The sequence below is a fragment of the Pollicipes pollicipes genome, unplaced genomic scaffold, assembly GCF_011947565.3.
Source record: "Pollicipes pollicipes isolate AB1234 unplaced genomic scaffold, Ppol_2.1 Scaffold_6138;HRSCAF=7277_pilon_pilon_pilon, whole genome shotgun sequence".
In the NCBI taxonomy this organism is placed as follows: domain Eukaryota; kingdom Metazoa; phylum Arthropoda; class Thecostraca; order Pollicipedomorpha; family Pollicipedidae; genus Pollicipes; species Pollicipes pollicipes.
Genome location: NW_023596818.1, coordinates 36,362,703 through 36,387,516, shown reverse-complemented (window position 1 = coordinate 36,387,516; position 24,814 = coordinate 36,362,703). Strand labels below are relative to the sequence as shown.

General features: G+C 53.5%; 4 protein-coding genes across 7 annotated transcripts in view; 1 reads left to right on the top strand and 3 right to left on the bottom strand.

Annotated features, from left to right (window-relative positions):
* The first annotated feature begins 2,294 nt into the window (after positions 1-2,294).
* LOC119106244 (armadillo repeat-containing protein 1) lies at positions 2,295-5,659 on the top strand. Its single transcript, XM_037229846.1, has 2 exons — positions 2,295-2,424; positions 4,520-5,659. Exon 2 carries the CDS (start codon positions 4,530-4,532, stop codon positions 5,343-5,345), a length of 816 nt encoding a protein of 271 aa, XP_037085741.1. The 5' UTR covers positions 2,295-2,424; positions 4,520-4,529; the 3' UTR covers positions 5,346-5,659.
* A 631-nt stretch (positions 5,660-6,290) lies between these two features.
* On the bottom strand, positions 6,291-13,563 carry LOC119106397 (putative methyltransferase NSUN5C). The gene is made up of 7 exons (XM_037230038.1): positions 13,540-13,563; positions 11,524-11,657; positions 10,995-11,117; positions 10,239-10,354; positions 9,084-9,256; positions 7,659-7,816; positions 6,291-7,078 (listed from the first exon to the last, which is right to left on the bottom strand). Exons 4-7 carry the CDS (start codon positions 10,277-10,279, stop codon positions 6,392-6,394), a joined length of 1,059 nt encoding a protein of 352 aa, XP_037085933.1. The 5' UTR covers positions 10,280-10,354; positions 10,995-11,117; positions 11,524-11,657; positions 13,540-13,563; the 3' UTR covers positions 6,291-6,391.
* On the bottom strand, positions 12,362-18,791 carry LOC119106398 (uncharacterized). Of its 4 annotated transcripts, none has more exons than XM_037230039.1 (3): positions 18,740-18,791; positions 14,358-14,565; positions 12,362-13,492 (listed from the first exon to the last, which is right to left on the bottom strand). In XM_037230039.1, exon 3 carries the CDS (start codon positions 13,449-13,451, stop codon positions 13,122-13,124), a length of 330 nt encoding a protein of 109 aa, XP_037085934.1. In that variant the 5' UTR covers positions 13,452-13,492; positions 14,358-14,565; positions 18,740-18,791; the 3' UTR covers positions 12,362-13,121. The 4 variants fall into 4 exon arrangements, with proteins under 4 accessions (XP_037085934.1, XP_037085936.1, XP_037085935.1 ...); XM_037230041.1 differs by lacking the exon at positions 18,740-18,791 and adding an exon at positions 18,705-18,726; XM_037230040.1 differs by lacking the exon at positions 18,740-18,791 and adding an exon at positions 18,678-18,713.
* Positions 18,792-19,762: 971 nt separating this feature from the next.
* LOC119106347 (putative serine protease K12H4.7) overlaps positions 19,763-24,814 on the bottom strand; it is a 12,351-nt gene continuing 7,299 nt past the window's right edge. The window contains exons 6-10 of the mRNA XM_037229968.1: positions 24,632-24,788; positions 23,932-24,088; positions 23,174-23,306; positions 21,791-21,960; positions 19,763-21,274 (exon numbers count right to left, since the gene is read on the bottom strand). Of these exons, the coding sequence (XP_037085863.1) occupies positions 21,156-21,274; positions 21,791-21,960; positions 23,174-23,306; positions 23,932-24,088; positions 24,632-24,788 (736 nt within the window). The 3' untranslated portion in view covers positions 19,763-21,155. The remainder of the gene's footprint in view (positions 21,275-21,790; positions 21,961-23,173; positions 23,307-23,931; positions 24,089-24,631; positions 24,789-24,814) is intronic.

The window sequence follows — 24,814 nt, the reverse complement described above, 5'->3', positions numbered from 1 at the left end:
CACGGAAAGTGGTCGGACTCGGAATCCCACAGACATTCACCGTCACTCACATAACCAACGCGATGCACACGCAGATTATGCGATCGTCACTTCTCATACCGACGTATTTCGGCACCCTTTCTTACAATACTTCAAGGGAAGGGTTCACATTTGTATGACGTTTTGAACTGAAATAGCCACCTTGAAGACATTTTGATGCAGTTCACGGATATGCCTTTTCTAATACCAAAAACGCTCTGGTTCCCGAGTTACACGCCCCCAAGTTACGAAAAGGCTTATTTAGATCCTATTTCAAAATCGCCTTCTGATTAATAACGCCATAGACAGGTCATTAAATCCCCGTGACATTACAGGCTGTTTTTTGTTTATGGCCAAAACAGCACGGCCGCTGATATATTCGCAAAGGCAATGGTGCTGCACATGTGTTACAGATGAGTGGCTGTTGGTAAAGGTTTTACTGCTGAATGCGTGTCGCGAACTTAAACGTGAGCAATTTCGGGTTGTGCGGCACTCGTCGACGGGGCTCCTAGGCAGTGCCCTATTCGCATCGGTGCGAGATTCCCAACAGAAAGTGTTGTGTGTGTGTGTGTGCGGTGATCGCAGGACAAACGAGAATCATTTGACTGTGTTCGCATAAGTACCTCGCTCCCATTCTATTAAAAACACTTCGCGCCGAATATGTCTGGCGTATCACCGACATCGCAGCAATAAGTTCAGGATGGGCAGGTGGAACCTGTCGCTTGAATTCGGGCCACTTAAGTCAAAGCAGACAGCATTTAAGGGCCATCCAATCCTATCCCATCCTATCCCACCAGATGGCGGAAGTCTCGCCATTGTTTAGAAGCACCGACAAAGACCTGATTTCCCGTGACATCCAGAAACGTTTAAGCAAGACTGTGACACTTGGAATGCAAATAGTCTATCTCACTTCAAAGCCCCATACAAGTGTGAAACACTCCCTTTAAAAATGACACCATGCCCGAGCGTGTGAGTACAGGCAAACATCTTAAACAAGCGCTCGCATCCCGAAGGTTTTCCCGGACTTTCTTTTCCGAACGGCGCGGCGCAACGCACCAAATTTTGATGACTGTAGACAATTGAAAAGCAAGTCGTTTTGTGTCAAAAATTAAGTGTACCTTTTAGGGTCGCTGGCCTACAGTAGGTCAAGGTCAGGCCATGCATTCAGCGAAGACAATTTTTAGAGAGTCTGGTGATGATGATGATAATGATGATGATGTATAACCGTTACCACGCGTTGATGGCTCGCACCAAACCAGACCATACATGAGCTGATCCAGCTCCATAAACACCACATTTGTGTCATCATCACCTTGGAAAGGTCAAACAAGTTCACTGCGCCAGCGTCTTTTTTCTTGCAACAGACCGGCGGGTGCATAGTGGTTGCATGAGAAGGTTTCGGGGCAATTCGGACGCCAATCTGGATTTTAATCTTGTTCAATCACGCTTGACCCAAAGTTCATGGCACAGGAACCTCAAATTTTGACATCAGTGACTTCAGGTACAGGCCAACACACTTTGTGAATCTGGTCTCTCTAGCTCTCTCAGTTTCTGGGACGTAAAGGAGTCAAATAAACCCCCAAGCGAAGGGTATTCAACCGGCTGGCGGGGCGCGTGTAAGCTCACGAATAAAGTAATGCAATAACATCACTAGAAAGTGCCAAAACACTAGCACATTCTACATTTGGATCAGCGAACGCTTCCAGCGCGTGCCACCATCTCTCGATGAGCTCGAAGTACTACAATGAAGTGACTAATTTGACAGGGTAGTTTAACACGGCCAGTTGGCAATACCCCGACGTAATACAAAGGTTAAATGACGCAAGCAAGCTCATAAGGAACGACATATTGAGGAGCCTATTCACTGAAAAGGGAAGCATTGTTCTCCACTGAAAAGTATATCTGCAGCTATAAGCTGGCTTATTTCATCACATCTGATGCTTGCTTCGAGATCTTCAGATGTTAAACGATCCTATCACTTAACGAAAGCCAAGTATGTCAAAATGTCCGTCTCACTCTCGCTTTCTCTCTCTCCCTCTCTCTCTCTCTCTCTCTCTCTCTCTCTCTCTCTCTCTCTCTCTTCTCTCTCTCTCTCTCTCTCTCTCTCTCTCTCTCTCTCTCTCTCTCTCTCTCTCTCTCTCTCTCTCTCTCTAAAAATGACAGTTTTAAAACAATAGGGGTCATAGTTTCCGAGATGAAAGGCATCTGGGTACTTGGCTGTGAAATAGTGTTGTAAGAGAGCGCGAATTTAACGCGATTGTGGCGCAATTTCCAGCATTCGAGTCTGCATCTGCGCACAACAGTATTTGAATAAGTCGGGTGAGGGATGGCTTTGTTGCGGGAATATTAGCATAGCGACGAAGTTAAGACGGAGAAGGGCAGGCTGACAGTACTGAAACACCGCCGGTAAGGCTAAAAGAGGCATTCTTTGCGCGTATGCCGGTGGCTGGCTGCTGGTCTGATATGTCTGAGTGTGGGGCAATTGTATGTGTTTGAAAAGGTCGATATCTTTAATATCCGAAGTTTAAAATCGTTCGCAAATACTTCCGGTGGAAAAAGTTAAGAACTCAACTGAAGTCACATTTTGTACTTCATAGATAATTTAATAGTAATTTGCATGATTTTTACAATGGGAAATGGTACTTCAATGCTTAGTTGTTTTTTTGTCTGACCTGATTTAAAATCATATAGGCGTGAGGTGTAAGTGGGTCATGCTATACATTGGGAACTAATGTTAAAAATGAGCATTCTACATCAATCATCATTTTAAGGGCAGAACACGTGATACAAAATAATCAGTTACATCTATACTCTTACCTTTGAACTTAATTGTGATGAACATCCAAGCGCTGTAAACTGCAAACACACGGAACCACAACCTCGGCACCAATGCTACATCATTGGTGTGTGGTCACAACGTCACTGCACATCAAGAACCATGCAAATGTATGAGGCCAAGGTAACAAGAATGCAATGAAATATTTTCTTATGTATCCAAGCAGTTGAGTGATAATTCTGGCAGATCAACCGGGGTTTGTTTTCTCAAGATGGAGTTTTCTCTGTACTGTTTGTAGATTGGTCAAAATGGTGGGCAAATATGGCATCTAAATATGGTTGGATTATGACATGGAATATGATCTTGGATGTCAATAGGAGATGGGTTGAAAGGGGATAGGGTGGGGAGGTTAGGTTAGGCTAGGCTAGGCTAGGCTAGGCTAGGCTAGGCTAGGCTAGGCTAGGCTAGGCTAGGCTAGGCTAGGCTAGGCTAGGCTAGGCTAGGCTAGGCTAGGCTAGGCTAGGCTAGGCTAGGCTAGGCTAGGCTAGGCCAGGCCAGGCCAGGCCAGGCCAGGCCAGGTCAGGTCAGGTTAGGTCACCTGGGCCCCTGCTCTTGAAATCCGGTAATACTAAGTCCCTAAACAATCCCTTGATCAGGCAGCTGACTCCAATGGTTACTACCTTCGTGCTGACAAAATTAATTGTGATCCAGTGTTGCTGTGGTTGATCTAGCCTGCCATAAGGTACTTTGTTGTCTCAGATAAAATGTATCTCAAATTCATGCTTCATGTAGCATTCACTATATGGTCATCTGGCAGATCAGCAAGCATCATTGTAGGACTATTTGACAATGCTCATGTTCATTCCAGGTGATTTTCTCACCACAAAGTAAGCAACCAACTTGATGCCATTGCACGAATAGTATGATGGCTGAATTGAAAATCAGGTTAAGAACATAACATACAATGCACAGCAAAGTTATGAGCCTGAGTACATCTACATCAATACTTTTTATTTCATCCTTCTTTCTGTCCATCTCTGTGTGTTACTGCTGTTGTGCAGTACAAAAGCCAATACCAGCAGTTGCATGGCTCAGAGTGATCTACACTCAAATTGTAGCATGTATGCCATATGTGTTGAGTGTGCCCTCCACCATATGGGAGTTAATGACAGTACACTCTCCCATGCCTTGGAAGGCAACCAAAGCTGACAGCTTTCAGTGGAAAACTGAGTTACCAATGCATCTATCAAAGACAAACCCAGTTGATTTTATGGCAGTTTTTCATGCACTTTAATTAATTACCTGTGAGGCACCATGCATTATGTGCTGATCTTGTTTGCAAAAATTGTGTACTGGTGGTGCAGCTATCTAGGATATTCCACTGTCTTTGTGCTATGTGATAGCCCACTTATTCCTACTTTTTTGCCAACAGGATTGTTTTCTGCTCCAATCCTTTGATACTCCTGCCCAATCAACCTGCTTTATGGCTAAGGAAATATTCTGGTCCAGAATGTGTATGCATATATATATATATATATATATATATATATATATATATATATGTATATATAACCACCACTGGAGTCAATCCCTAACATACTGGCAGATTGAACATTTTTGTGTTTTGACTGCATAAAATGGCGTCAAAACAGAAATATACCCCAGTCACATTTAAGGTGTGGTAACCTCTGCACACATGTCTAAAGGGCAGCACTTAACTTGCAGGGTCTGCACAATGTCAGAAGCTGGAAACATGACCCTGCAAACCCTGCAGCAGTACAAAGAGCTCGCTGCAGACAAGGACAAGGCATCACTTCTGGCCAAGGACAGCACAGTCGTGCAGTTCCTGGCCTACGTGCTGGAGGACCGCGACGACCAGATCGTTGGGGTGGCGCTGGAGACGCTGCTACTGCTGTGCGAGGCCGAGTCGTCGCGGCGCCAGCTGCAGCAGACGTACGGTTTAGTGCAGGCGCTCGAGTGTCTGCGCATGAGGGATTGCCCGGCGGCCGTGCTCTCGCAGACCGAGGCGGCACTGGCGCACCTGCGGCGGCCGGAGCCGGGCCAGCAGGACAGGCAGGCCGCCCGACACCGGCCGCGGCCGCCCTCGCGCCGCAGCAAGGTCGTGACCCTGCACGTGACCGGCCTGGTGACGCCCGAGGACCGCGACGCCCTGGAAGCGGCGCTGGTGCGCGTGCGCGGCCTCGTGTCGATCGTGTACGACATGGGCCGCGGCCGCTGCACGTGTCGCGTGCGCGAGCACGTGTCGGTGGCGGCGCTGGGCGGCGCCGTGGACAACACGGAAAACATGGCCGCGTACCACGTGGTGCGTCGGATCACGGCCGATGGTGAGGAGGAGCAGCTGGTGGCCGTGTCGGAGCGCGCGCGTGCCAGTGAGCAGGCGCGGCCAGAGCCGCCGCCTGAGTACCTGCCCGAGGACGACCCCGACGTGACGCCTGGCGATGGTGCCGTCGCCACCGGAGACTTCTTCAAGTCGGCCACCGGCTGGCTGTCGTCGGCCAGCTCTTACCTCAGCTCGGCCTTCTACTGGTGACGAGCTGGAGTAGGGGCACTCATCTGGTGACGAGCTAGTACTTGGGCCTCGCTACGGGTGACAGGGTGTGGGCGCGCTTCTGTTGGGCTAGTGTCCAACGCGCTCTCGGCATTTGTCTGGTGACGACCTGGTGCCAGTGCTCTCTCCTCGCCTGGTGACGAGTGCCCTGTCGCCAGTGCGCTGTCGTCGCGCTCTGACTTGGCAGTGCCGATCTGATGGGCGCCTGGGAGCGGCGCGCAGAGGGGATGTTAGAGAGCCGGGCTCTCCGCCGATGCGTGGCGAGCTCCCGGGGGGACCAGCAGTGTGATGAACTCTTGCCGGACTATGTGTGCGTGTGCGTGTGCGTGTACGAATTCCAATCATGTCGGCGGGACATTGCAATGGTAAATATATGCGGGATGATGGTGTGTTAGTTGTACCGAGCCGTTACGTCAGTTTCATCCGTCTAGGCGATGACGCGGTCCTCTCAGTATTGCGACGGATCTGAAGTAATCCGGAACCCATCATGCGACTCAAGTGGAGATGGGCTTCTCCAACAGTCGTCCAAAACCCCTCACTGCGCCGATTGACGACCTGCACGCTGCGGGCTCAGCGGGCGCATCGTAAGCTCTGTTCCACGTTGTTTTCGGGGCAAGTGCAAGTGGCACCAGTCTTGGCAGTAGTGCAGATGTCTAGCCTATGGGGCGTCTAAGCACCTCTGCAGCTTGTAATCGCGCCGAAGCGCCATTTACCTAACTGTTCTTCCTCTGTCTACCTTCCTATGACGGTATTTATTGTTGGGGTGTAGATGTGTTTGAAAGACACGCTTGATTGTCGGACGTAAAATAAAAAGGCCATCAAAAGTTGCCTTTAAATCAATCATTGGTGGTGGATGCGCATGATGCAGTATTGTACACGTGTTCATTCAGGAAATATGTCTGTGTCGTTCATGGTACCAGATAAACATGGAAATCAAAGCTGTATTACCAGCAGAAAAGTCGAACAAGTTATAGCAGTCGCATCACCGTGCATCCCTCCTGGCATGCCGGACGCGATAGCTGGTCACTTCAGGGCCCTGGGGCCTTCTTTCTCGCCAGACTTCTTCTGCGTTTGGACAGTCTTTTCCCCGATACGTTCTTCATACTCACCGCATGGGTCTTCATTTGAGGGTCTGAATGGACTGGCCTCTCTGGCGACCTGCACTGGGCTGGCTCTGACGGGCGCCTGGGCACCGCGGCCGCCGCTTCGCCGCGAACGCCGTTGGACTTGGGCGCCCGCTTCTTCTTGCCCGTGATCGAGCTTGCCTTGTTTTTCGGTCCACCTGCCTCGTCGGCGGTCCCGTTCGAACCCCGGCGGCTGTCCTCCCCGGTCACCGGTGACTCCCTCGTAGACTTGGACCGCTTTCGCTTCTTCGGCGGCGGGGGCGCGCCCTCACCGTCAGCCGATCCCACAGTCTTGGCGGTCTTCCCGCCAGCACGTTTTCCGGTTGTGGTCTCCGCTGTCGCCCGAGCCGTCTCCGCGTCGCATGGTTCCCGCTTCCTGGTCTTGACCTTGTGCTTGCCCGGCCGAGCCTCGTTTTCGGCAGCCCTGACGAACGTCGCCACGAAGAAGCCGTTGCAGAGGTCGTGCTCGGCGCTGGCACGCAGACAGTGCTGGCCGTCGGAGAGCGAGGGCCGGCCGCGGCCGGGCCAGGAGGCCGGCGCCGTGGCCGCCAGCCGCCAGCAGGGCTGAGCCGCCAGCGTGGCCGCCACCACCTGCACAGGCGGGGTCGTGGCGGGTCAGACGAGGTCACGGGCTACGGTGAGGAGGTCGTGACCAGGTTCGCAAAAGGTTACGATGTAAAGAACATGAGCCACAGCTGGGGTCGGGCGTCACCGTGACCAGTGCGGAGGCAACGATTTGGGCTAGACAAGGCCACGACCCAATGTAGTAGAGGTCACGATTATGCCCCGGTTAGCAATTAAGTCTGATGAGTGGACGAGGTCAGGACAAAGACCAGCAGACATCGACATGACCGGCGGTGTCGTAAGCGAGTCACGGCTTGAGCGTCTCTTGCTACCAGGGTACGAGCGCAGTAACGGGGGGGAATTTCCAGCCATTCCATCTCATCAGTCATTCCAGGATGGCCACCACAAAGTTTCCACAACATACGTTACATGATATGATGTTACAACATACGTTACATGATGGACGTGATACGTTACAACCCACTCTGGTGCCGGCTGCATCGCGGCGTAAACTAAAGGAACTCGTAAACCACCGTAACAAAGCTACCACCAAAACCGTCAAGCACGAGAAACGCTCCTGGCGACGGCCGTGTCCGGCTCGACGCACCTGTTCGTTCTCGCGCTCGGTGACGCTGCAGGTGGAGTAAACTACTCGTCGGACGGCCGGAAAGCTGAGGGCGTGGCGCAGCAGCATGCCCTGAAGATTTGCCAGCCGTTGGAGACGGTCCGCCGACACCGAGTCCGCCGACTCACGGCCTGCCATACCTGGGGACGGCAAGACGTCAGACTCTGGCCTGCCATACCTGGGGACGGCAAAACATCAGAGACTCTGGCCTGCCATACCTGGGGACGGCAAGACGCCAGAGACTCTGGCCTGCCATACCTGGGGACGGCAAGACGTCAGACACTCTGACCTGCCATACCTGGGGACGGCAAGACGTCAGAGTCTCTGGCCTGCCATACCTGGGGACGGCCAGACGTCAGAGACCCTGACCTGCCATGCCTGCGGACGGCAAAACGTCAGAGACTGGCCTGCCATACCTGGGGACGGCCAGACGTCAGAGACTCCCGTTCCGCGTTGATTGGAGGCAGGGAAAGGTCAAGGACTTTGGTCTGCCATGTCTGGAGATGGAGATGTCAGATACTCCCAGTCCGCACTGCCTGGAGACGGGGAAGTCAGGGACTCAGGGACTCCTGGCGCGCGCTGCCTGGAGACGGGAAAACAGAGACTCGCGGCCCAGTGGGCTTGTGAACATGAGGTGTCCGGTGGCCCTGCCGGGTCAATATCTTAAAGGGAATGTTCCACATCTGAAAATACTGAAGCAAGCATCAGATGGTATGAGATAAGCTCACTTAAAACTATTGGTATGCTTCCAGTGAAAAATATTACAATAGACAACACAATTTATCTATATAGTAAGTATGCCTCTTCATACCTCACTGTTTGATTGCGTCATTATACATTTCACAACACAGATTAGGAGCCAATGGAGTCTGTTTTATCTGGGAACGTAGTCACAAACGCCGGGTATGAACAAATTGACGAATATATTTGTCTTGACCTTGATCGCCACACGGCCAATGAATTGGCAGGATTTGAATGACGTAATTATGGCGTCATGGATGCCGAGTAACCTTGCCATAGTCTGCACGTAAACGTCTGCACAACTTCGCGGGCGTGTAACTCAGAAACTAGATGGACTAAGATCTGAAAAAGAGCAGGGCTGTGAACTCCGCCGAATGATCTTCCAGATGGCTATTTCGGTTCAAAGCCCCATACAACTGTGGACCACTGCCTTTAACAGTGTCCGATTCCGAGCAGGCAACCAATATCCTACCCAGACCTGTGCTGGAGCAGGAGGGTTCAGCAGCGAGGAATCGCCGGAGCAGGAGGCGTCCAGCAGCAAGAGATCATCTGTGCCGAAGCAGGAGGGGTCCAGGAGCGAGGGATCACCTGTGCTGGAGCAGGAGGGGTCCAGCACCGAGGGATCACCTAAACTGGAACAGGAGGTGCTCAGCAGCGAGGGATCACCTGTGCCAGAGCAGGATGGGTCCAGCAGTATGGCTGTCAGCTGCGGGTGGTCGGCCGGCTGCAGGCGGAGGAAGTCGCCGCAGATGAGCCGGCAGTTGGTGACGCCGGCTCGGCGCAGCATCCGGGACAGCGTCTGGAACCGGGCCTGGTCCCGCTCCACAGCCACCAGCGTCCTGCCGACCAGACGCGGTCGGACCGCAGACGGGGTCACATGGAGAGCGGGTCAAATGGCGAGCACGGTCAGATGGCCAAGGTCAGATGACTGGTGGGGTAGACAGACGGGGTCACATGGAGAGCGGGGTCAGATGGTGGGCAGGGTTAGATGGCGGAAAAGGTCAGATGACTGGTGGGGTAGACGGCAGACGGGGTCAGATGGCGGGCAAGGTCAAATGGCGGGCAAGATCAGATGGCGGGCGGGGTCGGCAGATACAACATCAGTTCGCATGGATCTCTGGCATTCTGTGGCGCAGATTTCGACTGTTCAACTTTCAGGCCGATCCTCCGAACGCATTGACAGTTACAGTCATGTAAACAATCTAGGTAGCATTACACTGGCGTACTGAGAGGTTCTCCCAAGAGGGATCAAATCGGGGCATATGGGGCCTTTCAGCCAAGGGCCCATTTCGTCGCTATAGAGGCCTTCCTTTATGCTTCGGGGACTCTCAGGCTTGGGATACCACTTTGATGCCTCGATGGCCCGTTTTGGTGTTTTGAAAATCTAAAGGGCGCCTTAAACAGCTGACATGTACTGAGGTTTTTGGCCCTTGGCTCCCCGCCCAGGCACGGAGGGGCGGGGGGGGGGGGGGGAGAGGAGGTATGCCCCCAAAAGCGTCCTTCGTTACGCCCATGTAACTGCCCATCGGTTCGAATTATCAATCTGGCATTTATACAGATGAAATATACCGCCAATGCTACACTGATCGCGTTCAATCTGATTACGTGACGCGTTATTGTAACAGTACTTCATGTTGCAATTTCTCTACCGGATCTGCAATCATTCGCTCTTGTTTGACGTTCCGAAATACTCGACCGGGAGGTTGCAACGCCTCACCTTGCAACACAACAGGTGTTTTTGGTGTGACCAAGACACTTATTCGTAAGTTCTGACCTCCTTACCCCACCGCACAACCCTGTTTTGAACGTCGCCCGACTCACCCTGTGTTCTGCATCATGGCCGCCAGCTGAGACGTCTTCATGCCGGGCGCGGCGCACGCGTCCAGGACCTGCTCGCCGGGGGAGGGCGCCAGCGCCAGCGGCGGCAGGCAGCTAGCCTGGCCGGCGCACGGACAGCACGGTCATGAGGGCGGCACGGAGCACACGCCGAGGTGGCAGGCAGCTGGCCTGGCCGGCGCACGGACAGCACGGTCACGACAGCGGCACGGAGCACACGCCGAGGTGGCAGACAGCTGGCCTGGCCGGCGCACGGACAGCACGGTCATGAGGGCGGCACGGAGCACACGCCGAGGTGGCAGGCAGCTCTGCACCGGGGTGCCGTCGCACACGCCGCTATGCGAAAGGGCTCGAGTCTTCCCCGCGTTGTAATAAAAACTGGATCATTAGTCACGCAATGGCGTAAATCTTACGGTCACCTCTGATGTCACGCGACGCACCAGTCTTTCGGTATTTTAAATTTCCTTTTTATTTTAGTACGTTTAGCATTTTTTATCCTCCTGTTGGCATATGAGGTACATAGCAAGACAACACACTAAATTAGCAGCCCCATAGCGCTGGCATCACCTCTGTTCTGTTGTCATTGGGGCTTTACGACACACTCAGCTGCTGAGGCTATATAGCGTCGCCTGCCTTTCACCCTGGCAGGAAGGGCGGACATCCCTGTTCTCCGCTGGTGGAGTCCAGGTGAGTGGTCCAGCGCGGCCTCCGCGCGCGGCCAGCCGGCCGTCGGTGTCTCACCTTGTCCTGCAGAATGAGACAGCCGCTGCGGTATAGCTGGTGCTCGTGCAGCTCCGTGCCAGCGGCGAACACCAGCAGGGCGGGCACGTGCAGATCCAGCAAGAACTGAGACGGTCCCAGCGCCTGCCGGCGCAGCGGTCGCCGTGACGACACGGTCATGCAAGGAGCGTCACATGACCAGGGCATGCCACACCCAGCGGCGCGGCGCAATGTCCACACGGGCTTGTGGTCCTCGCTAGCCCATGCTACCCTGCAGTCTAGGCGATCTGCAGATTCAGTCGTGAAGCAATTTTCTACCTGACCATCCTACCCGGCTTGGTCTCAGCAATGCTTACGCGCTTCGCTGACGACGCGGTATTGCGCGTCGAGCGCCCTTATACGGGATATATAAGTCTCTGGTTGCGCACCTGTAGAATTTACCGACTTCTGCTCGGAAGCCTCTGTGTCAAAGTAAAGGATTCATTCAGCCATGAGCAGAGCAGCCACTCGTTGCCATGACAATAGACCTAGCAGCCCGCCCCTGACGCACCTTGACAAGAGCTATGAACTCCTCGTAGCGGACGTCGGCCGGGTACTCGACCCGCTCCCAGCCCTCCGCCGTCAGCTGGCGCGTGACGTCATCCAGGGAAGCGAGGAGCGTGTTGACCCGCGCGTACCGGGGCGCTGTCGGGGTACGGACGGTCATCCACCGCCAGCGCGCGAGGCACGACAGACACGTGGCAGACACCAACGACAGGCACAACCCCTGCCGGCGACTGGTTAACAGTCGCTGCTGATCGAGGATCACGGCAGGGGAAATCATCGCGTAATTCAGCTGGAAGTTGCTAGGTGAATTCAGCACGAGCTGCTGCAGTGGCAAATTCGTTACAGTCGCCATCTGTTGCGTGATGTAACACAGACGCACTGGACATTAAAATGTCCAAGCTGAGCGAAGAGTGATCACTTCATGTTTATCCAGCACCAGCTCTACAACAGGGGCGAGCGACCCATGACTGTAACAGCGTTGGACGCACCCCTGTACCGATTCCACTTGATGTGAGCGCTATTAAGAACACAGCGTATCGATCAGTCCTCGTGTCTTCCATTATTGGCCTGGTGTGCCCCAACTAAGGACCCGCCCTTCCAGGTCCAATAGAGGGGGCGCCGACGGTCGAGTAATGAGACGCCGTATCGAGCCAGCTGTGGCGGTACGGTGTAAGGTACTCGGCTCGTGGTTTTGCCACGTCACTGGCGATACCACAGTGAAATCACAGAACTCTCCAATGGCACACAGGCAACGTGGCACCGCCCATTCAAACGCAGAGGAGGGCATGGACGACGGTGTCTTCCTTTCTTTGGTGATCTCACTGACCCATAGAACGCCCACATTGCAATCTGTCCAATATATTGCCTTGCCGTTCTCAGATACCAACATTCCAATTCGCACATAAGTCTTTGCTTTTACTGCCTAAAAGTCGTCCATCGTTCATGAACAAACCTGCCCAGTTTCGTATCTGATCTTCCCGGCGCATACAAAGTTCCATATTCCTACAAACGCATGACGAAAAAATCTAGTGACGGTCCGCGTAAAGACCTACACAAGACAACAACTGACTTCGTGCAAGTACACAATTCGTGTTCAGCAGCCTGAGGACTGAAACGGTCTTGTAATACCTGGCATAAATGCTAAATCAGAAACAAATCACAACATGCGGACCTGGAATGTAGCCCAAAACAAGGCAGTGAATATTGTATTAATGTGCACCCTGACACGTTCGATCAGACCCGGATAACCCCGCGTAAATTTTCTGCTTCATGACGGCCGACCTCCGGACCGGCAAGGCCTGTGATCACGTGGTTTCACGACAACCGACTCTGTCGTCACAACGAACGAGCAGCCACGAGGACAAGCAGAACGGAGCAAGGCCACGCGCCAGAGCCTGGTCCACGTCACCACAGTCGGCATCGTCCCACTGGCGACTCGATTCCGTTGTCCACGCCCGTGTCCGCCGGTCGGTCACCGACGCACCTCCGTTACTGTGAGGTCGACACTGACCCTCCCGCACTGTCCGCTTCCGTCACGGTCAGCCGCCCCCAGCGCCGCCCGGGCCTCTCACGCCGCGGCACTGCCCACGGCACCGCCGGCGCTCACTGCTGCTTCTGCCGGCTGGCCAGCTCCTGGCGGCTGATCTGCCGTGGCGCCGAGGCGATCTCGGCGTCCCGCACCTCCTTGTACGCGCCCCACACGAACATGGCGATGAGCGCGTGCACGGTGAGCACTGCCGCCGCCGTGCCCCACAGGTAGCCGTGCTCGGCGTAACCCAGCCGATCCTCGGCCACGTGCACGGCGCCGTAGAACGCCACGAACGGCAGCGTGAACATGGCCACGCTGTAAACGAACAGGTTGAGCAGCACGTTGGTGCGCGTCGTGCGTCGCTCGATGGACGAGTGCATGAACCGCTCCTCCGGCAGACTCATGGCGGCGGCGGCGGCGGCTGACGCGGCGGCGGCGGTCACACCTGCAACCAGGCCGGAGTCAGCGGCCGGGCGCGGCGGCGGTACTCACGCGGCGGCGGGCGGGCGACGACGGCGGCGGCGGCCGGCGCGACGGCCGCGGCGCGCAGTCGGTCGGCGTAGCGCAGCACGGTGAGCACGGGCCGCGCGCGCGAGCCCAGCCGGCCGGCGCCGAACAGCAGCTCGGCGGCCAGCAGGCGGGCCGTGCTCGGCTCCAGGCCGGGCTCGGCGGCGAGCAGGCCGACCGCCGCCAGCGCCGCCTCCACGGCCGGCGCGTGCTCGACGGCGCGCGACACGAGTGCCAGCAGGCGCCGGTACAGCTGAGCGGCGGCATATGTTACCAGGGCGGCGTCAGCGAACGACGCCGGCTCGGCACAGCACGGCTCCGCCGGACGTGCGGACGCATGTCGCTGACACTCGCCAATGCAAATGCACCATTTTCTATAGCATGTCTTTCAAATGAAATATTTAAAACCAACTATAAAAAGGGGCCGCCCATACATCACGTTACGATCCTTTACCCCCCCCCCCCCCCAATCTCCCACCCCAGGTATCCACCCCGATAGCACACTGGTAAAGCCGGCCAAAAGATCCCTCTTTCCCGGTTACAATACTGCAAATATTTCAGCACGAATTACAACCACGCAGGGGAAGAACGTTGCGCTGTCCGAAACCACCTTCTCTTCGTTTGCGCTCCATCAAAACCCCTCACCGTCTATGCGTAATACAATCTATGAACGGCGCCAGAAGAAGCATATAACTCGTTTTATAAACCATCCTGTGATGGAGACAAGCTGCGGGCGATTGATGAGCAATGGAAGATCCGAAGGGGCTCAACAGCAGGGCCTAGTGCTGGATCATGCGACTTACTCGCTGTTGACGTGTGGCGTACACCAGAGTCTTCAGGCTCCCCTTCTTTTCTGAATACGCTTTGAGGATCTTCGCCCCTTCTTTGTACAGATATGGGAGCTTGACAGAGTGCTGGTATTTCGATTGTTCTGCTGTTTCAGCTGGCACGTCCATCAGGTATTCATTAAAAGTGCTAGCAATCCTCAATACGCTGACTTCAACCACCGCTCTGAAAAAATAGTCCTGGGGTCCAGACGAGAAGAGCATCGTCATCCAGGTTGGATAAGTTGCAGCAAACATTATGAACAGGGATTTCTGGAAGATAGAAAAAAAACATTTTCAAGCGTATCAATAATTGTCACCAGTATTATGGTGAGTGTGACCAGTATTGAGCAACTGCAGATGTCCGGGAGCATCCTGCAAGTTAGTTCAGTTCAGTTCAGTTTATTGCGGTTACATCCTGGAATACTTCCAGACTTTTCATAAACCACGTCAAGATTAAAGACAAAAATAAACGGTAGGCAAGGAAGAACAAGCTCACAAGTTTCACAATTCAAACAACAAAAAATTCACAGACCAGCGCAGCAGCCTACGCTCAGCTCAGCTGGTCACCTCGCAGCATACGGTGCATCACATCTGCATTGTAGCGAGGCACGTGCCTGGTGTTTTGCATACAGGATAACAGACGGTTAAACAATTTTGCAGCACCGTGGCTAAGCCCACGCTTCCCGGCGTTCGTCCCGGCCCGCGTCACTTTACGTTGTCCTGTCTGTCGAGTGCTGTAGTTGTTCTGGGCGGCCTGGTATAATCCCCGCAAGTTTGTCGGTTGTCCTGTGTGGAGCACGGATTTCGTAAGAGCTAGTCAGTGATATTTTAGTAGATTTTGAGCGGACAAAACGCCTAAACCTGATAGGCTCCGGTTGTGTTTGGCAATGACTCGTCGAAGGTTTCACTTCCGTCCCCAAAGCTATTCTCACCTGTTGATTGTATCTCTGAAACTAGTTATCTAGCCAATAGCTGTCTTCGCCGTACATACTTGATGTCTATATATATATATATATATATATATATATATATATATATATATATATGTATATATATATATATGTCTATATATGTCTATATATCTATATGTCTATATGTCTATATATATATATATATATATATATAAGATATGTATATGATAAAGAAGCGATATGTCGCTGACATCAAACTTACGTCGGTAGCAGTTTTGCTGCGATGCAGCGATGGCAAACACAACTTATCTTCGTAACAGCCGGATGACATGGGAATTCATACGTTGATTTGTCGCGGAGAAGTTTTAACGGCGAACTTTATTGCCTGTAGATGTAATGCTGCGTGACAAGAAATGCAATGTTGCGTGCCAGTAGATAGAATGTCGCGTGACTGTACATGCAACGTTGCATCCATAGCGGTCATGTGTTGAAGCAGCGACGCTCCTACGTAGTTCTGTATGAAGAAGTTTCTTCGTGCGATATTTTATCCGCCGAAGATGCATAATGCAGTAATTTTCACAGTGAAGCTTGAGTGAGCCGAAGTGACGTGTAAACATTTTTGTCCGTAGCTATTTTGTCTAGCATGTGTAACAACACTTAAAAGTTTTGTCCGTTGAAGCTTAGTGGAAAGTGTAGAAAATATGTGAAAAGGTGCAGAAATCGTGTCGCGGCAAGCATGTGGCTCACACTTCAGTACAAGCAGTCGTGTACTGACATGCTCTCCACCCACGCCTGTTCAGCTCCCCTTCATGCTTGCTCACCTCCCCTTCCCCAATAGTCTGCGAAAGACCAGTCTTACTTCGCCATCTATCACATCTTACGTATTCAATGGCAATAAACATCATCTACGTACGGAAAGTTCCTCAGTTGGCATGCGTTGAGCTAGGGGTATAGTTTCCCAGTCATTTGAAGAGCTCCAGCCCCCCCCCCCCCTCCCCAATCAACTTTGAGAAGAGAGTCAATTCCGGGAATAGAATTGCTTGTTGTCGCGCTCTGGGCATGCTGCATTTTTTCCGAGCTCAGGCCCCATCCAACTCATTTCGAGATGTGACGCCCCTACGATACACCATATGAGATTATGGTGTCCAAACAGTCCCAGGGCATCTCCTCTTAGCATGATCATGGTTTTGCCACTGAAATAGCCTCAATGATGTTGAAAAGGTTAGAGATAACTTCATATTTTTTATCAAAAGCCTGTATGCTTACGACGCATTCAGTCAAGCTGCATGACGTGTTTAAAACGGAAGTTCTAAAGTCCAAAACGTTCTGTTTTTGGACATAAGCATAGATATTGACATGGACTAAAAAAGCATCTACTGGATCAGCAGCATCAACAATACGTGTTCTCTTCGAGGTGTCGTTACGAACGAGGCTGCGGTCCATCTCGTAACGCCAAACATCCGGAAACGGTGTAATCTTAGCGGCCCATCTCGACCCGCTGGCGTGCCTTTCACGGGCTTATAAGCTTAGTCACTAATCATTCCGCCAGCAGGTCTTCAGAAAATATGCCACCATCCTTAAAAAGTTGTGCTGTAGTATTCTGAGGGTACTTGCATGCAGTCAGTTTGATTAGGCGCGAAATACCCGCAACACCGCAATATCAGCGAGGCTCTTCTTCCCTATTCGATTTACGTGGGACGCGACACATTGAGGAAGACCCGCCCAATATGGCTCAGTCAGGTCAAGATATTAGCATCCTAAGCTTGCAGCAAAACCAAAACCATTTAAGTGTGCAGACAGAATCCTCCAGCGGATCATAACAGTCAGAGCATACGCCAAGTCTGGTGGCTTTCAAGTTTGGGACTGCGAAGTCAAACACAAAGCCATCGCCAAAGCCAGTGGCTTGGAAACTTGTAGATGCGACGCCCAAGCCGAAGTCAGGGGCTTTGAGCTTTGGAAAAGGGAAGTTAAAGCTAAGCTTATCAGTCATTTTATCATAAAACTAGGAGGTTAAAGAAGCTGTAGTCAGTGCTAGTGTAAAATGTTGTTTCATGACAACAAAACCATTTTTGGCATGAACAAAACCACCACTAAGACATCTGCTACAGCTTTATGGGATAAGAGTACCACCTGGGTTTGCAGAGCAATCAATGTAAGGTGTTAAGAAAGGTGGAATGTTTTTTGCTTTACAATTGCCTTGTGTTGTGTTATTATACACCTATGACTTGCACCAATTGGTTCACCAGCCATCATTAGGTGTCAACTGCCCCTAGAAATGACCAGGTGCTATTGAGCTCTCAGTGATGCATGTGTCATGACCTTGAAACCTTGTGAGGTATGTTGGAGTGACCCAGCTTGCAAGGCCATTTTGTCAGGCACAGTCACTACTGCAGTGAAAAACCATCATGACAAAGCTAAAGCCAGGATTTCAAGATCACAAGAAACTGAGGCAGAGATAGCAATTCAGAATGCAGTCAGCTGTTAATACAACCCAAACCAAAGTCTAAGCCAGCTGTCTGAAATAACAACAAATGCAAGCCAGAGCCAGGCATGAAAAGTGTTCTGCAGTTGGATCTGAATTTAAAGCTTTTGGAGGAGAACTTAGGCTTTCTGAGAAAGACAAACTAGCTGCCCAAAATATCTGCTGTCAGTACCACCAGATCAAGGAGCAAATAATTACCACATGTTAGGAAAATTCCACAAAAAGCAGCTGTAGATCCACTGGGTTATGGAGATATTTTAACTTAATAATATTAGAAAGAACCACCAATGAAGATTACATGGAACCAACTATATATTTCAGGTATGACCATGACTAACAGCAGTCTCAAAATCACACTATGTGAGCTTAACAATGAATTTTGCATCATGTCCTAAAGCTGTGAATGAATGAATTTCTGGTATCAGACCTCATGCTGAACAGGGTCTGTTGTGTGTACACTGAGTCTACTAGCCAAATATGATGTCCAGTTTCACACTGGAATTTGGCAGCAAAGTTTAGCCTACTGCAATGCTAGGCATTGTCCATCCAGCCCATAGATCTCAAGACCTTGAGCCACTGGCCTTAGGACATCCCAGTCAGGTACAGAGCAATCACAAATGTCATGAAGGGTTATAATTTGGATGATACATCTTCCCTGCCAGCCATATGATCACTTTGACTACAATGACGAGCAGTCAGCACACCCTGCAGTGGATTATTAAGTGACAAATTAACCAACAAAATTCCTTAATCCCGAAAAACTGGATCTCGAATGACTAACTCATACTGCTATCCTCCAATGGTGACCCACTTCGCTCCTTCAACGAGCCAGTACTCAGGGTGACTCTTCAATAAATTCACGCGCCACGACACCAAACCTCTTCGCGTGTTGCGTTTGTATACCTCCAATAATTCTACTCCTCGCTTTACCCATAAAGCGCGAAACGCATGCCTCAGGAACTCACCACCAGTCCACATAAAAATGCGGCAATGAAAAGACAGCGTCCACCAAAAACCTAGCGGCCTCACGAATGCACGTGATGCGTCACAATCGGTATCAAAATGGTAGCGCATAAAATGGTAGCCGCGGATAATTTTGCTTTACTGCTTTATTATTCCTTCCCATGTCGATGAAATGTTGACGCCGTGCCGCTTACCTTTGGCTTCCATTAGAATGGACATGCACGGTCAAATAGAACCAGCTCAAATGACGGTTGTGTACAGGAGCATGCAGAAAATTAAGCTCCGGGCGTTCATCATGATGCGGACTCGTTCACCTACTGATCACCACCTGCCAAATGCTTACAGCTTTTTCCTATTGATTCAACAGTCGAGATTGGGAGCGACAGCCTTTATTCAGTACGGGCAGAGAAAATCGGCAAGTCAACATGATGATGGAGATTCTGAGGGCGGCTCCAATGGATGTACGTAGGGTAAGGGGGCTCGAAAACCAATTTTTCAAACAATTTGGAAGCTGGCCAGCCAAGACACGTGTTTAACGAAAAAAACCCTCAAAATATCGAGCTCACTGCGGCAAGTGTCCGCCGCACTGCCAACTCGACAGCAAGAACATATTCCGGGACAAATACCACTCTGTTAAAAGCAATTAGATTAGCAGTTTTCGGCGACACTCGCCATCGTTGAATGTTCCCAGAGATCCTCAGTTAAATAGCATTAGCGCACCAGAATACCACCGAATCGCCAAATGTTGGGATACGAGAGCTGGTGTAAAATTTCGTTTGCCTTGCGACAGCTAGCGTAAAAAGTTCAGCGTCTATCACATAGCACAACATATATTTATGCGCAACATTGTAATCATCAGGCTTAGCATTTGCTACGCGTGGAATCTAATGGGCTCGGCATTTTCCGACCGCGAGACTTTAAACACAGGAGCTCAAAGAAACATGTGCTCATGTTCGTGCAAGCTATCTGCACTTTCCCGATCATGCTCCTAGCGCTCACGAATGAAAGACAGGCGGCATACGTGCAAAACCGAGTACTGTATATTTGGCACTTGTACGAGCGGGCTTCCATGGTGCTCTCATAGCGGAGAACATCTGAGTACAACTCCTTTTATAGCACAGCCAACTTCCGGCAAAGAGGGTGCACATCTCGATGCATAAACAGGATCTGTCTCACGGCCAGGTCACGAGGAAAGGCTGTACTTCGATGACCCCTGGCGCGTGGGACAACTGGAAGGCACAGGCTACTGACATACGTTCCCGTCGTACGCCAAAGGCATCTCCGCGAGGAAGAACACGACAATGACAGCGTGATAGGCATTCCACATTTTGAACCTTCGATGCATAAAGCCGATTACACATCCATGTATCCGCTTGTCATGATCTATAGTAGATAGGCCAAATGGTACGTGCACTTGGCTGATACGATTGCTCGTGCCCCGCGATGGTGAATCGAGCGACAGCTTCAGGCATTTCGAGTATTGAGAAACACAGGCTCGTGCTCAAAGGTGCCCAGCGAGTACAAAAATGGCGTGGCATATGACCCTCCATCATGATCTCAGGTTACGGAACCAGGCAAATTTACAGCTGTCTTAAAACGTCGCAGTGAACAGCATAACCATATTATGAGTAATGGCAGCACAGTCATACTGCAAAGCGGGCAACAAGCTATTGAATATTGAGCACCTCGGACATTCCCTGGGTTTCAACAGCCATATTGAGGCTTGACCTAGCATAAATGGCGCACAGATACGTCTATAACTTGCCTTAAAGGAAAGCAAGGTGTATACCCGAGAGTACAATATCCAAGCAGCGACCATTTATACGGACTGGCCAGAAACTTATAAGCTCCTTGTGGCTGCGATACCACTGTCCACACTTCCAAACCGGCCGCACGCTGGTAGCGTCGCTGATCAACGGTCACCAAGGTGACCAACCGTCCGGTCGTCGTCCGGTTGGGCTCCAGTGACGTCACTAGTCAGCGGTCAAGAGGTGGCCAGATGTCCGGTCGTCGTCCGGCTGGACTCCAGTGACGTCACTGGCCCACGGTCAAGAGGTGACCCGCCGCCCAGTCGTCGTCCGGCTGGGCTCCAGTGACGTCACTGGCCCACGGTCAAGAGGTGACCTGCCGTCCAGTCGTCGTCCGGCTGGGCTCCAGTGACGTCACCGGCCCACGGTCAAGAGGTGACCAGATGTCCGGCCGTCGTCCGGTTGGGCTCCAGTGACGTCACCAGTCAGCGGTCGCGAGGTGACTCGCCGCCCAGTCGTCGTCCGGCTGGGCTCCAGTGACGTCACCAGTCAGCGGTCGCGAGGTGACTCGCCGCCCAGTCGTCGTCCGGTTGGGCTCCAGTGACGTCACCAGTCAGCGGTCGCGAGGTGACTCGCCGCCCAGTCGTCGTCCGGCTGGGCTCCAGTGACGTCACTGCCGGCTCTCGCGTAGCCAGGCGGTGATGAGGCGGCCCACTCTGCGCCGGGCCGCCGTCAGCTCGGCCAGGTCCGAGGCGCGCGCCGGGTACATGTTGGCGCAGTGGGCCGTGCCTGCGGGCCACGGAGGCAGCGTCAGTAGCCCACGTGCGGCTGGTGGACGGCTGAGGCGGACAGCCGCACAGCCACGTCCGTCGGTCGGCGAGGCGGACGTGCGGTGTGCGGTGTGCGATGTGCGATGTGCGGCGTGATGTACGGGGTGGCAGACCAGTGTCTGGCCGCGCAGGGGTGACTGATCGGCAGGGACAGCCAGGCGGACTACACGATGCCGACACCGCTAGGAAGTCCTGCATGATGTCTATCGGCCCCGCCGGCAGGCACACTCTCTGCTACACTGAGGCTGGCGCCGGCGCGGTGCGGCTGTGATGTGACATGCACAAGAGGAAGCAATGACAGCCTTCCACCTGTCAACGCCATCCACACAAACAAAACATTACTGATCACCAGGACACGTGTACGGCGACACCCGAATGCCTCGCAGACTGCAGACATCAGCCGCCGGCAGTCACCACCGCCCCTCTCAGCGCTTGCCGGCGTGCTGAGACGGCGCCCGGCGCGCGCGCCACTGACCGTTGATGTAGATGACGGGCGTGTGCCGGTGGCGGGTGGCCGTCCGCCCCATGGCGTGCCAAGGATCGATGCTGCCGTTGATGAACACCACGCGCCGCACGCGCAGCCCGCGGCCGCCGTAGCGCACGTTCGTCGCCGCCACAGCCGCCTCGATGAACGCCTTGTTGAACCTGGCAGCAGTGGAGGGCTCGATGTGTGTGTGGCGGCGGGAGGGGCAGCCATCCCCCGGCGTCTCTGGGCTCGCCGGGGAAATGGTGGGGAACACTGAAGGCGGCACACTGCTGGGAGCACTGGCGGGCAGCCCGTCGGCCCCAACGTCGGGAATGGGAGGGGTCAACGTGACGTCACTTTGCTGATAGGGAAACCACGGAGTGCGACAGAAACTAATAATTACTCTATATTGTATATAAATAAATAAATAAATATATATACATATATATACAATATAATATATATATATATATAATATTGCATATATATATATATATATATATATATATATATACAATATACATATAACTCAAACTCGAATTGAGGAGAGGTCGTGTGGACAGTACTCCTGCCTTCGACATCGTAGAGCCTCGGTGCTCTCAAAACCAGGGTGACGCATCCCACTCACAAACGGGCTGGTTGCAACGACACCCAATGCCCGGACCCCTGCCGGAGCGGGGAGCAGGGAGCGGCCGAGCGACGGACGGGGCCGCAGCAGCGTGGGCCAGCGGCTCGTGCTGCGCGGGAGACACGTCCCCGGCCAGACGACCGAGCCACCGGCGGTACCGAGCTCGGCTACGCCAGCACCGGGGGCGGGCCCACACTGCTTCCTCAGGAGACCGGTGCCAGCGAGGCGAGACATCAGCTGTCCCGACGACCGGCCGAGCGGCGGTGCACCGTCAGCCCGGCCTCCACGGTCCAAAGGGTCACATGCTACCTGGTTCCAGAGCAGATGACTCTGTGCGACCGCCGAGTGGTCTGGCGGGTTCGCTGCGCCACGGCTGCCGCGGAACGGCGACGCTCTGTCAGCGGCCACCACATGGAAGCCAAAAACAATGGGCAAGGGACACGACACGCTGGGCGAGGGGGCGGAACAAGGGACAAGGAACAAGGGACACGGAACATAGGACGAGGGGGCGGGACAAGGGACAAGGGTCAAGAGACACGGGGCATAGGACGAAGGACGGGACAAGGGACAGGGGACAAGGGACATGGGACGAGGGGGCGGGACAACGGACAAGGGTCAAGAGACACGGGGCACAGGACGAGGGGCGGGACAAGAGACAAGGGTCAAGGGACAAGGGACACGGGACACAGGACACTGGAAAAAGAGGCGGGACAAGTGACACGGGACAAGTGCCCGCAGCGCCGCGGGGGCGGACATTCGCTCACTTGGGGCCGTAGGCGTCCACACACTGCTGCACGGAGAAGGCGAGCGGAAAGCGGTGGCCGAACGGCTGCCGGACGAAGTCGGACGTCTGGTACCAGCCAAACTCTGAACACGTCTGGTAGATCCACTGGCGCACTGCCGGCGACACGGTCAGCTTGGCTCGCGCCGGACAACGCTCGGCGCCGGCCTGTCCGCGCCGGGGCCAGGGGTGCTTCACACAGAGAAGCCGTGCTGTACGTGACCCACTTCCCGATAACGCGGTCAGACATCGCAGCTTCGCTGGGGTAAAGGACACAACACCAAGGGGCAAGGAAAACAGTGACGGGTAGAGAAAAAACATTGCCCACGATTAGGAAGCAGACACCAGACTTCAAGTAGCACTGATGGCTGCACACGGGGCGCTAAGCAAGACAGAACACACGGTGGGCCATGTGTGGACTGGCTGGTGGCTAAGCAGGCTGAGCCGGCCCTGACCCGTGTCACAGGATGAGCCGGTCCTGACTCGTGTCACAGGATGAGCTGGTCCTGACTCGTGTCACGGGCTGAGCCGGCCCTGGCTCGTGTCACAGGCTGAGCCGGCCCTGGCTCGTGTCACAGGATGAGCCGGTCCTGACTCGTATTACAGGCTATACCGACCCTGACTCGTGTCACAGGTTGAGCCGGCCCGGACTCGTATTACAGGCTATACCGACCCTGACTCGTGCCACAGAATGAGCCGATCCTGACTCGTGCCATAGGCTGAGCCACCCCAGGCACTTACTGCCGTTGTTGTCGGGGCTGTCGAAGCTCTCCTCTCGCATCTTCTTCATGGCCGACTCGTAGGTGTAGTCCAGGCACTTGTCACCATGGGCTGTCATCAGCAGGCTGTTGACCTCGGCCAGCCGGTCCAGCGCGCCGCCCCGCCCGCTGGTCATGATCTGAGAGGCAGACCCCACCCCCTGGTCATGATCTGGAGAGGCATACCCTGCCCGCTGGCCATGGTCTGGAGAGGCAGACCCCACCTGCAGGTCATGATCTGGAGAGGAGACCCCGCCCACTGATTATGACCTGGACAGGCAGACCCTGCCTGCTGGTCATGACCTGGAGAGGGAGATTCCGCCCACTGGTCATGATCTGGAGAGGCATACCCTGCCTGCTGGCCATGGTCTAAAACAGGCCCCACTCACTGGGCATGGTCTGGAGAGGCAGACCCCACCCATTGGTCACGATCTGAGACGGACCCTGTCCATGGGTCATGGTCTGAGACAGACCCCGCCCACTGGTTATGATCTGAGAGAGCTGCCCAGGGGTCATGGTCTGAGACAGACCACATCCACAGGCCATCCAAAACAGACCTTGTCCGCCCACTGGTCTCTTCTTGCCTCGTCTCGTAAGAGGCATCTCAAGTAGCTTGCTGTGCTCGTGATCATCACGCCCTCGTCGCACCCAAGCAGCTGGCGGCCTGGTTCAGGCCAACTCACGTCGCAGAGCGTGGTGACGGTGATGTTGGCGTCCTTGGCGCCCTCGAAGGCGCGGTTGTCCTTGTTGTACTGGACGGTGCCCTCGAAGAGGTCGGCCAGGCTGGAGACCAGACTGGATACGTCCTCCGGCGCCGAGACGTTCAGCGGCGCACACAGTCTGCGGCGCAGCGACAGCCAGAGCTC

What these genes read in the sequence shown, in the direction of transcription:
- LOC119106244 (XM_037229846.1), top strand. Translation starts at nt 4,530, where the DNA reads ATGTCAGAAGCTGGAAACATGACCCTGCAAACCCTGCAGCAGTACAAA.
- LOC119106397 (XM_037230038.1), bottom strand. Translation starts at nt 10,279, where the DNA reads ATGAAGACGTCTCAGCTGGCGGCCATGATGCAGAACACAGG. An exon ending in GCCATGATGCAGAACACAGG is followed by an intron (nt 9,257 to 10,238) that starts GTGAGTCGGGCG and finishes TCTGGTCGGCAG; the next exon opens with GACGCTGGTGGCTGTGGAGC. An exon ending in CCCATCCTGCTCTGGCACAG is followed by an intron (nt 7,817 to 9,083) that starts GTGATCCCTCGC and finishes TGCCGTCCCCAG; the next exon opens with GTATGGCAGGCCGTGAGTCG.
- LOC119106398 (XM_037230039.1), bottom strand. Translation starts at nt 13,451, where the DNA reads ATGAGTCTGCCGGAGGAGCGGTTCATGCACTCGTCCATCGAGCGACGC.